The following is a 13394-nucleotide window of genomic DNA, read 5'->3' on the forward strand; positions in this document are numbered from 1 at the left end:
GTACAATCTAAAAAGTAATAATCCAAGCTTCCACCTTAGGAAACTAGAAAAAGAAGAGCAAATAAAATCCAAAGTAAGCAGAAGAAAAAACCTAACAAAAATTAGAGCAGAAATAATGAGAGCCGGCCCCATGGCCGAATGGTTAAGTTCACACGCTCTGTTTCAGCAGCCCAGGGTTTCGCCAGTTCGAAGCCTGGGCACGGACATGGCACTGCTCATCTAGGCCATGCTGAGGCAGCATCCCACGTGCCACAACTGGAAGGACCCACAACTAAAAATATACAACTATGTACTGGGGGGTTTTGGAGAGAAAAAGAAAAAATAAAATCCTAAAAAAGAAAAAAATTAGAGCAGAAATCAGTGAAATTGAAAACAGGAAATCAATAGAGAAAAACCAACAAATCCAAAAACCAGTTTATTACAAAGATAAATAAAATCAAAAAATCTCTATGTTGGGTTAATTAAGAAAAGAAGAGAGAAATTATGAACATCAGAAATGAAAAAGGGGTACAACTACAGATCCCACAGACATTAAAAGACTAATAAAGGAACACTATAAACAACTCTATGCCCACAAGTCTGATAATCTAGATGTAACGGAGCAGTTCTTAGAAAGACACAATCTACCAAAACTCACTTGAGGAGAAATGGATAATCTGACTAGACATATTTATTAAAGATATTGAATCAATAATTAATAGCCTTCCAAAACACCAGGTCCAGATGGGTTCACTGGTGAATTCTACCAAACATTTAAAGAAGAAATTACATCAATTCTCTAATCTCTTACAAAAGATAGAAGCAAAGGGAATACTTTCATTCTATGAGGCCAGCATTAGCCTAATACGAGAAGCAGCAAAAACAATACAAGAAAGCTATAGACCAATATCTCTTATGAACATAGATGCAAAAATCCTCAACAAAATATTAGCAATTTGAATCCAACAATGTATAAAAAGAATTATACACCATGACCAAGTGGGATTTATTCCAAGGGTATGCAAGGGTGACTCAACACTGGAAAATTAATTAATGTAATCCACCACATCAACAGACAAAAGAAAAGAAAAATCACATGATCCTATTAATAGATGCAGAAAAACCATTTGGCAAAATCCAACATCCATTCATGATAAAAATGGTCAGTAAACTAGGAACAGAGGGAAACTTCCTCAACTTGATAAAGAACACCTACAAAAACCTACAGCTAACCTCACTCTTGGTGGTGAGAAACGTGAAGCTTTCCTGCTAAAATCAGGAACAAGGCAAAGACGTCCACTCTCACCACTGCTTTTCAACATCATACTGCAAGTCTCAGCAAATGCAATAAGACAAGAAAAGAAATAAAAGGTATACAGATTGGGAAGGAATAAATAAAACTGTCCTTGTTCACAGATGACATGATCCTCTACGTAGAAAATCCCAAAGAATCAACTGGGAAGAAAAAACAAAACTCCAGGAGCTAAGAAGTGATTATGGCAAGGTTGCAAAATACAAGGTGTTATGGGTCACACTGTGTCCCCCAATGCCTGGGACCGCTGAATGTGCCCTTATTTGGAAATAGGGTCTTTTTTTTTTTCTTGCTGGGAAAGATTTGCTCTGAGCTAACATCTGTTGCCAATCTCCCTCTCTTGTTTTTTTCCTCCCCAAAGCCCCAGTACATAGTTGTATATTGTAGTTGTGAATCCTTCTAGTTCTTTTATGTGAGCCATCGCCACAGCACAGCTACTGACAGATGAGTGGTGTGGTTCCATGCCTGGGAACTGAACCTGGGCCGCTGAAGCAGAGCGTGCCAAACTTTAACCACTAGGCCATCAGGGCTGGCTCTGGAAAAACGGTCTTTACAGAGGTAATCAAGTCAACATGAGGACATTCTGGTGGGCCCTAATCTACTATGACTGGTATCTTATAAAAATGGGAAATTGGAGACAGAAATACACATGCATAAAGGGAAGATTCTGTGAAAAGACACAGAGAGGGGCTGGCCCCGTGGCCCAGTGGTTAAGTTCGTGCGCTCCGCTGCAGGCGGCCCAGTGTTTCATTGGTTCGAATCCTGGGCGCGGACATGGCACTGCTCATCAAATCACGCTGAGGCGGCGTCCAACATGCCACAACTAGAAGGACCCACAATGAAGAATATACAACTATGTACTGGGGGGCTTTGGGGAGACAAAGGAAAAAAATAAAATCTTTAAAAAAAAATAAAAGACACAGAGAGAAGATAGCCACATGAAGATAGAGGATTAAAAGGAGGCTTCTACAAGGCAAGGAACACCAAAGACTGCCAGCAAACTACAAGCAGCGAGGAGTCATGGAATGGATTCTCCCTCAAGGCCTCCAGAAGAAACAACCCAACCCTGTCGACACCTTGACTTCAGACTTCCAACCTTAAGAACTGTGAGACATTTCTGTTACGTTAAGCTGCCCAGTTTGTGGTACTTTCCTCCATCAGCCCTAGGAAACTAATACACAAGGTGAGTAGACAAAAGTCAAATGCTTTCTTATATACCAGCAATGAGTAATTTGAAATTAAAATCTCAATTAAATTTGAAATTAAAAAACAGTAACATTTACATGAGCATCAAAAAATGACATAGTAAGGTATAAATCTAAAAAAACACATACAAGACCTATATGAGGAAAACTACAAACCTCTGATAAATGAAATCAAAGAACTAAATGAATGGGGAGATGGTCCATGTTCATATACAGGAAGATTCAATAGTGTCAAGATGTCAGTTCCTCCCAATACAATGTGTAGGTGCAAAGCAATCCCAACCAAAATCCCAGTAAGGTATTTTGTGGATACTGTCAAATTGACTCTAAAGTTTATATGGAGAGACAGAAGACCTAATATTGGCAACTCAATACCGAAAGAGAAGAACAAAGTCAGAGGACTGGCACCATCGACGCATGACCTCATATAAAGAAAGGGGCTGGGAAGCTCTGTGGGGCCTCTTTTATAAGAGCACCAACCCCACTCATGAGGGCTCTACCTTCATGATCTCATCACCTTCCAAAGGCCCTATCTCCTAACACCATCACATCGGGGGTTACAATTTCAACATATGAATTTTGGGGGGCAAGAAAACTTTCAGAACATTGCACATGGTAGCAGGTGCAGCTGTCTACACAGCAATTAGTGTGGTCCGAAATGGGGAAGTAAGGGGGCGGGGGCTCCAGGGGAGGCATCTGAGGAAATAGGAGAGCCCAAGGATTTAGAACTGATCTTGAGACATTAGAGCAGAAGTTGGCAAGTATGGTCCACAGGTCAAGTCTGGCCCACTGCTTATTTTTATGAAGTTTTACTGGAACACAGTCATTCGTTTAGGTATTGCCTATGGCTACACAGATACAGTTCATAAATTGAGCAGAGATCATATGGCCTACAGAGCTAAAAATATTGCCTCTCCAGCCCTTTAAAAAAAAAGTTGGCCAACTCCTACATTAGAGGAATTTACAGATGAGTTAAGGCATATAATGCGAGAAAAAGATAACTATTTAAAGCTTCAGACAAAACAAAATAGTGTACAAGAAGAGTACATAATTGTAGCACATTACAAGCAATGTAAACACAGTTTATTGACTTTTGCCCTTTATAATCAACCCATACACACAGCACAAAGACTCTTTATGGTTTCAGAACACATTTAAATGCCATCAACCCTGACAACCTAAGCTTAAACTTAAAGACGCAGATGGCAGGAGACAGGAGGACAGGAGGTGGCGTGGAAGTGGTGCACAGGCAGGCACATGCTCCCACGGCCCAACCAGAGCCGAGCCAGGAGCACTGGCCACAGGGCACTGGGAGGAGACTGCAGGAGGAGCATATCCCCCGAGCTGTCACCACGGGGAGGGGAAAGAAGGGCCATGGCAGCAGTCAGATCACACCCACAAACAGCACTGTGGTTGTACCATTGGGAGATGAGATAGCAGCTCCGTCAGAAGCTGGAAGCAGGGAGAATCACAGAGGTGGCTGCCACTGAGCAGTGGGCCAAGGAGTGGACAAGGGACTGCTGTTTCTCATCACAAATCCTTGTGCTATTTGATTTTACACGTATTACTGTAATAAACATCTTAAATATTAAAAATAGCTTGCAGAAGATGTGGACACCAGGAAGAGAGAAACTCAGTGCCACCACCTCCTTGAGCCCCAGGTGGCGTCGGTGCCTGTCCCTCCCTCTTCTTTTGTGTGTGTGCCCTTTAGGTGGCCATCAGCACCCAAAGTAGTTTACATCCTTTAGTCAAGCATTCTACCAACAGGCAAGTCTGAACAACCTCTCTCAAAGTTCAGACAGCACTTTTGCTCATACCTTCCGATGCTGGAAACATCTAGGAAGCTCTGCTTTGAGCTGAGTGACTCCTCCGAAGCAAAATGCAGCCAGGATGCTTTCCGCTCGCTCTCTCGCACAGGGCGATCGTCTAGGGAGAAAACGCCACAGAGGAACGAGCAAGCAACAGGCCCCTACACCCAATCCCGCAGGTGCACCTTCCAGCATCCCTGGAGCACACACCTTCCCCTTGGGAGGCAGCAAGGGCGCCCCCGTCACCTGCCCTGCTGCACACTGCACATGAACAGGACTGACATTGCTTGTTCTAGGAGCTTCCACCCCTTGGGGCTGACACTGCCACAGCATCTCCCCAGAAGCACTAGGGAGACCCAGTAAAGGAATGCCGGGCTCTGGTGGCTCCACATGGTCTCCCAGAGATGCTGAGCGACGGTTCTAAGAGGGCCGGCCTGCTCGTACAAAGCTCACCCCCTGACACTGCTCTGGAGGCAGGCTGCTGCCGCAGAAGAAGAAACACACACGCGAGTTCACACACAAGCACATCCTTCTCATCTCCTTTCTTTTAGCGCACACACTGGGTGCTGGATGAGGTTCTCAAACCACACAGAGCACATCTGAGGAGTCTCCACAGATGAGAATCCTGGACATGTGAAAGACAGAGGATGTCCCAGCTGTGTGTTTATGCCTGGGGTGTGCATCCTCAGATCTTCAGGAACACAGACGAGAAGCTTACACTGTCCCCATATGTGAGCCCTGGGCCTCGGACGGCCTCAACAACTCCTGCTCCTTACCCAGTAAATGCCTGAAGTGGGATGATTCCCCAACGCTAGAAGTCAGTGCACTGGAACTTGCAACACATTTTATCACAGAATTACTGTTATAAATGGTGGTTAACTTCTGAAGCTGCCTCCAAAAAGAGTATTCAACCTATGGCACACCCCAAAAAGTACATGCACTCATGCGTCACTTAACAATGGGGACACGTTCTGAGAAACACGTGGTTAGGCAATTTCACCGTTGTGCGAACATCACAGAGTGACTCACACAAACCTAGACGGTACAGCCTACTATAGCCCAGGCTGTATGGTACTAATCTTATGGGACTACTATCGTCTACGTGGTCCATCATTGATGTGACATTGTTATAGGGCGCAAGACTATATTACAATAAGAAATGAGTAAAAGAGGAATAGCAACAATAAACACTTTCAAAGCAGAAAAACAAAGCAGTTGTGAAAATCATACAGACAGAGAAGTGCCTCTGCATGTGGGACACCCCCAGGAGCTCCTCCTTGAGACACAACCACCTTCTAATCCTGCTCTGTCGTCTGCTCGGTGACCCTGGGCCATCTTACACCGTCTGGGATCTCCTGACCTCTGTTGTTCCCACTTCCCCCAAACACAGCAGCTGCTCTCACAGCCTGGACACTCCTTTGTGTAACACCACACAAGTCTATTCACTGGGCCGTGACTTCCTTTTGAGTCAGTTCTAAATCCCTACTCTAAAAACATTTCTCTTCACTGTTCCACTATAAATTCAAACTCAACATGGCTAAAATCAAATGCAAACTCACATACTCCCCAAAACTAAGCCTTCTCCTGACTTTGCAACATTCTCCCAGACCGCACAACCCCTAGACCCATATGGGGTGCCCCCTTTGTTCCCTGACCCTGCTTCCACCCCACAGCCCTTCCCAGGCCAACCCCAACACCTCCTCACTGTCCTCCTCCACAATCCTCCAGGGCCTTCCAGTTACTCACTGGAACCCAGGGCTGAGCTCCAAGCTGGCTGGGCACCCTGCTGGGAGGCCCTTCGGAGAGTTCCATGACTCCTGCAATGACCTTGATTTTCGAGTACGTTCCTTTTGCATGTCTGAAAATACCTTTCACATGTGGAAAGACTCTCATATCCCTTCTCTATACAAGCACTATAAGATTCTGAATCTAAAACTTTTATGACAAAGGGAAAGTAATGATTTAAGACTGATGACTGCAAAAATTCCCCATAAGGACTGAAATGCCTCCAAAAAAGAACCAAAGTCAACTGTTTAACAGTCAAAAATAAGTTGGAACACAGGCATTTATTCATGCCAAATATCTAAAATTTAAAATTAAACATGAAAATTCTAAGTAGGTTTGAAACTAAAGAGTGCTTTTGGGGGTCAGTCATAATACTCACAGCCCACGCCCGTGCCCAGGCCCACTGGTGTGGCCCAGCAGAGCAGCCAGGCTGCCCAGAGCCACGGCCCACCGGCGCAGGGGCACCAGGAGGGAAGCCAACACACACACACGGCTGAGGTGTTCATGTGAGAATCTGCTGGCAGCTGAGATGCAGAACATGAGGTTTCTGTAGATCCCGAGAGGACAGTGGCTGTGCTTTGCTCACAGGTCAGCTTGTACCACACGGACGCTGGTGATAAGCGCTGCCACGATCTGGGACTCACTCTGGTTTTGTTAGGCCAGCGCCCAAGAGACGGAGACACCCTTGACTGCCCCCTCGCCTTGCCAGGCAGCGAACGGGCCCTCAGGATTGAGGACACACAGGGATCGCCAGAGACACAGAAGGACCACTATCTCTCAACCAGACAGTCCTGCACCACCACTCCTCGGCTCTCATCACCCCCTCAACAGGAGGACAGAGGGTATGAGAGCCCAAGCCCTCTCCTTCTCCTCACTCCACAGTCAGCCTGCCCTCGGGCCTAAGCTCCAGCTCCCTCCCCTGGAAGCAAAACACAGGGGAGCACTGGCAGTGCCACTAGCCACATGCTCATGGCAAAAACAACTCCTGGTAGTCAGTGAAGCAGGTGGGAAGGTGCCACTGTGGCTTCCTCAAGTGCAACCCTCCCACCTGGGCATGTCCAGTGCGCAGCCTTGAAGCTCTGCCTGCGAGCCTGTCAGAAATTCATTTCTTTTAGGGACACAGACTACTAAGCCAAGCTGGTGGCTGCACCCACCCACAGAACCTGTCTCCCTCCTGTCACCTGGAAGAGGGTGAGGCACAATGAACTTTTCGTCCTATATCCTTCCAGGTGGATGCGAAACTAGGTAGAGTCCAGCTGTCTACCTGAGCCTGAGGTGACGCCCAGGAGGCCTTGGAAGGAAACAGCGCACCAGAAGTTCAGGAATGCACCCAAGTCAACAGCTAGAAAGTGGAGAGCCAGAAAGTGACCAAGCAGCGTGGCCCACACCTTGCTCCTGGCCTCCCTGGTAGTTATCTGTGCCCACAGGGATCCATGCCACCTTCCCAGGCAGTTCCCCTACAAGACCCATCCTGCGAGACACAGCGTCTCACACCATCAGAGTAGAAAATCAACTTCCCTTTTCAGAGAAACCAACAGCATGACTGCTCTGGGAGCACAAACACCCTTACGGCTCCACTGAGCGAGCACGGCCAAGGTGCCTACCCAGTTGCCTGAGCTTCGGGAGCATGTGCACAACAAAGAGGCGGTAATCAGACTCATTCTTCACCACAGGGTTCAGCCGGAAGTCCACATCCAAGAGTTCAGGCAAGCAGTGAAGCCGGAACACTTCAGCTAGCGAGGAGACGCAGTTGTAGTAGAGACTGAGGCTCTCCAGCGCAGTGAGGTACTCAATGCCCTGTGCAGAGGACAAAACGCCCATTAGTTCACACTGTCAGAAATAAACACACAGTAAAATGGGGCATCAACAGGAACCGACCACCCAAATTAACACACGCACTTGCAACGAACAGGTGCCGTTATCAGGAACAGCGTGCAGATAAAATGGGTTCTACAGAGGAGGTTCTCTGTCTTCACACATGGTGAAGTGACTGTGCAGGGAAGTTTGAAACGCCATGTTTCCAACAGTCGTAAAAGTACTGAGGACCGCTGATGGCTACTGAGTTCTCGTCATGTGCCAAGCTAAGGGACTGACACAATTTCATTCAATCTGCACACACCCTATAGGGCAAGAACTATTATTGCTGCCATTTTACAGATTTGAAAATTGAGTCTTGAGGAGGTTGAGAGATGAGTCAGCCCCGAAAACAGCCTGGACTGAAACTCAAAAGGGACTCTGAGCAGACCCCTAACCCCCACGTCAGGGATACTGGGAGCATCATGTTACAGGGCAGTGAAGCCCAGCCTCTCTTTCAAGGTAAGAAGCCCCTCTCTATATCAAGCCATGAGCAGTGTTTACACAACCTTCCCACCTGCCATCACCTGAGTCATGTCCCAGTCACTCACTAGGAGCGAGCACCTGCACATCAAGCACACTGCAGCGAGCACCACACTCAGGTGCTGCCACGCAAGGGCCCAAGGCCACCAAGAGTCAGGCTGCAAACAGACTCGAGTACAGAAAGTGGGAGAGGAAACACAGCTGACAGAGGGCTGGAGAGTGATGGGCACCGTCCTCGGGTGCCGCCATGCAAGGGCTGAGGCCACCAAGAGTCAGGCCGCAAACAGATTCAAGTACAGAAAGTGGGAGAGGAAACACAGCTGACAAGAGGGACGCAGAGCAATGGCCATGCACATGTTAGTCATTTTGGCCTTGTTTTATTGCCTTTGAAGATACAACCATCTTCATCAGAGAGCTATGACTTTTGGTTGTCAAAGTAATTTAAAGATGCAAAGTGATGTGTAAGAAATCCAGCTTACAGTAAACACAAGAAAAATACCACCACACTTATAATCATTGTTACAAGTACTGTTTACAATTATTATAAGCATAGTTATAAAACAGATTGCATTTTTTACTATAAATCTACTTTCCACTGCTGTGGATAGCAATAAATTTTCTTTTAAGAAACAAATCTAAAACTTACCTCTAGACTAACCAGCGAGTTGCGTGACAGATCTAAAGATTTTAGACCTGTTAAACTCATCAAAGAATTTCCTAGGTGAGTAATCTTTTCTTGGTAAGTCCCAGGAATAGATAATGATCGAAGTTCAGCTAAGAATAGAAAATTATGAGATTTTTAACCTTTGGTTTTATTCAAAATAAATTATTCTGATAAAAGCAAGATATAAACTCACAATCTGAAAAAGCCACAAAAATAATGCAACTCACTCAAAGTTTGAACATCAATATTAAAGAACAAGAATTGCATTTAAAGTTTTAGCTTATGTTTACCTTCAAAATTTCTCCAAGCCCACGCCCTGGCCCCACTCCCACTGCTTCTCCCTCCAAAACTCTCTCTCACCAGAAATACCCTCCTAACTGGGCGTCCACGTCCACTCCTGGCTGCTCATCCCCAGCATCTAAGCAGCCTCCATGCAGGGATCACAACACGAAACCTGCGAGTTAGCAACCGACCGCTCCACGCCATTACACGTGAGAGGTGACCACGTGCCTGTGCGCCATGTGCCTCTGCAGGGCACCCAGTAAGCAGCCACAAATAAGCGTCACCACAAAAGCGGGTTTCTGCCATCCAAAGACAGGCTGGGCCTGGACACACCAACACTTTCCCAGGAATATTTATGTTTTAAGACACGTCTTGATTAAATTTAAAATTGGGCTTTCAGTTCCAGACAAGACAGAGTAGACACATTTCACCCTACTCCTCCCCACTTACTGTACCTAAAAGCCCTGCACAACAATAAAGGAAACCAGCACCAGACGACTCTGAAGGGCGAGGAACAGAAGGCCAACTGCCTAGGGACCTTGAGAAAATAGCTAGGCCGTGAGTGCCCTGGGTTGGCTTTGGGGTTTTCTGTTTGTTTCGTCTCCTATACATCCCAATCTGAGGGCAAAAGAAGCTGGCAACCCAGAAACAGCAACGGACACTGACCAGAAAATAAGGGTAAACCTGCTGCCCATGGTCCAAGGACCAGGAGGGGAGTCTTGCAGAACAGAGCAACAGTGGCCCCACTCCAGCCCAACACCAAGGAAAAAGCACACTTCGTACACCTGCATTGTGCAGTGGCCAGCACCAGGACCCTGTGAGTGGACCCTGACTACTCACAGGGTACTGGCCTGGCTGTCACGAGGTGCTGCCCTTCCCCTCCCGGCCCACAGAGGTCTGCAGTGGCTGTGTGTGTGACAGGAGCCCAGCAACCACCTCAGCAGCAAAGCAGCACCCCGTGAGTGCCAGTGATAAGCAATGAGATTTAAATAGGAAACAGAGTCCTACAATACCCAAAACGTCCACAATACAATAAAAAATAACCAAGAACTAGGAAAACTTCATTTGAATGAGGAAAAAAAATCAACAGATACCAACACTGAGATGACAGAAGTCAGAATTATCTAACAAGAATTTTAAAGCAACAGTTATAAAAATACTTCAATGAGCAGTTATAAACACTCTTGAAACAAATGAATAAATAGGAAGTCTTGGCAAAGAAACAGAAGATATAAAAAAGAAACAAGCAGAAATTTAAGAAATGAAAAATACAATAACTGAAACAAAAAAATCTCAGGAGCAGCTAATAACAGAATGGAAATGACACAGGGAAAAATTTTAAAAAGAATTAACGTAAAGAGAGACTGATCAAAATTGTTTTATCTGACCAAGAGAAAGAAAACAGAGTTAAAAAGAAATGAACAGTGCCCCAGGGACCTGTGGAAGAAGAAAAGGAGATCTAACATTCACATCATTGGGGTCCCGGTGGAGTTCCAATCACAGTTCCAAGAAGAGAAAGACAGAATGGCTAAAAACAAAAAATCTTAAAAATTAAAGAAACACTGGCTGACAGCATCCCAAATCTGGCAAAAGACATAATTTTGGCAAAAGACATTCAAGAAGTTGAGAAATCCCTAAACAGAATAAAAGTAAAAAATGCCATGCCCAAACATAAGACTGCAACTACTGAAAACTAAAGACAATGAGAGAATCTTGAAAGCAACCAGGGAGAAAAGGCATTACCCACAGGGAAAAACGACTCACATGGCAGAGGATTACTCTTGAGAAGACACAGAGGCCTGAAGGAAGTAGTGTCGCAGACATCAAGTGATTTAAGAAAAGAAATTTCAACCCAGAAGTCTATATCTACCGAAAACATCCTTCAAGACTGAAAGCAAAATAAAGACACAGATCTTCCTCAACTTATGATGTGGTTCCAGCCCAATTAACCCATCGCAGGTTGAAAATAGCAAAGCCAGAAGTGTATGTAACAGACCTAAACTAGCAAACATCATAGCTTAGCCTCGCCTACTTTAAGCACGCTCACAACACTCACACTCGGCTACAGGTGGTCAGAATCATCTAACACCAAGCCTATTCTATAACACAGTGCTGAACACCTCATGTAATTTATCGAATACTCTACTGAAAGTGAACAACAAAATAGTTGTATGGGTACAGAATGGCTGTAGGTGTATCGGCTGTTTACCCTCATGACGCGTGGCTGATGGGAGCTGCAGCTCACTGCTGCCAGCATCACGAGCGGGGGCCATCCCACACAGCACCGGCCTGGGAAAAGATCACAATTCAACATTCGAAGTACCATTTCTAGTGAATGAGTATTGCCTTCACACTTTCATAAACTGAAAATCTGTAAGTTGAACTATCGTAAGTCAGGGACCATCTGTATTCTCAAATGAAGAAACACTAAGACAATATGTCACCAGCAACACCTGCCTTAAGATAACTGCTAAAGAAAGCTTTTCAACCATAAAAGAAAAAATAAAAGAAGGAAACCAGGAACATCTGGAATGAGTGGAGAATAACAGAACAGGTAAACATGTGGGTAAATATGTTTCCTCTTGAGTTATTTAAAATGTTAGAGGACTCTGAAAATCCTATCATTCATGTAGTTCTCAAGGTATGCAGAGGAGACATCTCAAACAACTAAATTACAAAGGGGGAGGATAATGAAACCTCTACTTTACCTGAAGCAGGAAAACATCCACATAAGTAGACTGTGCTACATTATATAAATACACCACGATTTGTAGAGCAACCACTGGAAAGCCCATACAGACATATGCTCATAAATACAATAAACAAATCAAAATGAAACACTAAAAAATACTCAAGTAAACCACAGGAAGCCAGGAAAAAGGAAACAAAAGGAGAAATAACAAAGGGAACAAATAGAAAACAAATGATAAAACAGCACATATCTACTGTATCAATAATTACATTAAATGTAAATGGTCTAAATACACTATAAAAGAGAAAGATTGGCAGGGTGGATAAAAATAATGGACAACCACACACCGTCTACAAGAAACTCACGTCACACATGATACAGGTGGGTTAAAAGATTAAACAGTGAACCGATGGGAAAAGATATGCTCTGCAAACACCAGCCAAAAGAAAGCTGGAGGGGTGACACTAACATCAGATAAAGCGGACAGCTCAAGAAAGACAATTATCAGGGACAAAAACGAACACTACACTTGCTACAAGGATCACCCCAACAAAAGGACATAAAAATCCTAAATAAGTATGCACCAAACAGCACACCTTCAAAACACACGAAGTGAAAAGAGAAACAAACAAATCCACAATTAGAGTCACGTGTTCAATACCCCTCTCCCAGTAACTAACAGAATCACTAGACAGAAAATCAGCAAGGATACAGTAGAATGGAACGACATCACCAGCCAATAGGATCTAACTGACAATTACATAATTCCACTCAACAACAGAGTGCACCTTCTCTTCACGTGCATTTGGGACATTCACCAATATAGACCCGATCATGAGCCATAAAAGAAACCTCAACAAATTTTAAAAACTAAAATCATACAGATTATGTTCTCTGACCATAATGAAATCACCCTAGAATTGATAAAAGAAAGAGAAAAAAACAAGGAAAATCTCCAAACACATGAAAATGAAAAAAACACACTCCTAAACAATCCATAGGTCAAAGAGGAATCTCAAGGGAAATAAAAGAAATACATTGAACTGAATGAAAATGAAAACACAACAACAAAACTTGTGGCTGCAGCTAAAGCTGTGCTTAGAGGGAAATTCGTAGCACTAAAATATTTATATCAGAAAATTTAAGTCTCAAATCAATGATCTAAATCTTTACCTCAGGAATCTAGAAAACAAAGAGTAAAATAAATGCTAAGTAAGCAGAAGGAAGGAAATAATAAAGGACAGAATCAATGAAAAATGAAGCATAAAAACAATGGAGGAAAACCTATCAAACCAAAAACAGGCCCTCTGAAAAGATTAATAAAATTCAT

The 13394-nt window shown here is 44.4% G+C and overlaps 1 protein-coding gene across 2 annotated transcripts in view; it reads right to left on the reverse strand.

Annotated features, from left to right (window-relative positions):
* The window catches only part of CEP72 (centrosomal protein 72), a 41511-nt gene that overhangs the window by 26596 nt on the left and 1521 nt on the right, over window positions 1-13394 (reverse strand). Inside the window, exons 1-4 of one of the 2 annotated variants that reach the window (XM_014848481.3) lie at window positions 11137-11280; window positions 9073-9200; window positions 7694-7886; window positions 4314-4422 (exon numbers count right to left, since the gene is read on the reverse strand). In XM_014848481.3, coding sequence (XP_014703967.3) covers window positions 4314-4422; window positions 7694-7886; window positions 9073-9200; window positions 11137-11251 — 545 coding nt within the window. In that variant the 5' untranslated portion in view covers window positions 11252-11280. Of the gene's footprint in view, window positions 1-4313; window positions 4423-7693; window positions 7887-9072; window positions 9201-11136; window positions 11281-13394 lie in introns of those variants that run through there. The other variant, XM_044779535.2, reaches the window with a different exon arrangement.

This window comes from Equus asinus, chromosome 10, assembly GCF_041296235.1.
Source record: "Equus asinus isolate D_3611 breed Donkey chromosome 10, EquAss-T2T_v2, whole genome shotgun sequence".
Classification (NCBI taxonomy): domain Eukaryota; kingdom Metazoa; phylum Chordata; class Mammalia; order Perissodactyla; family Equidae; genus Equus; species Equus asinus.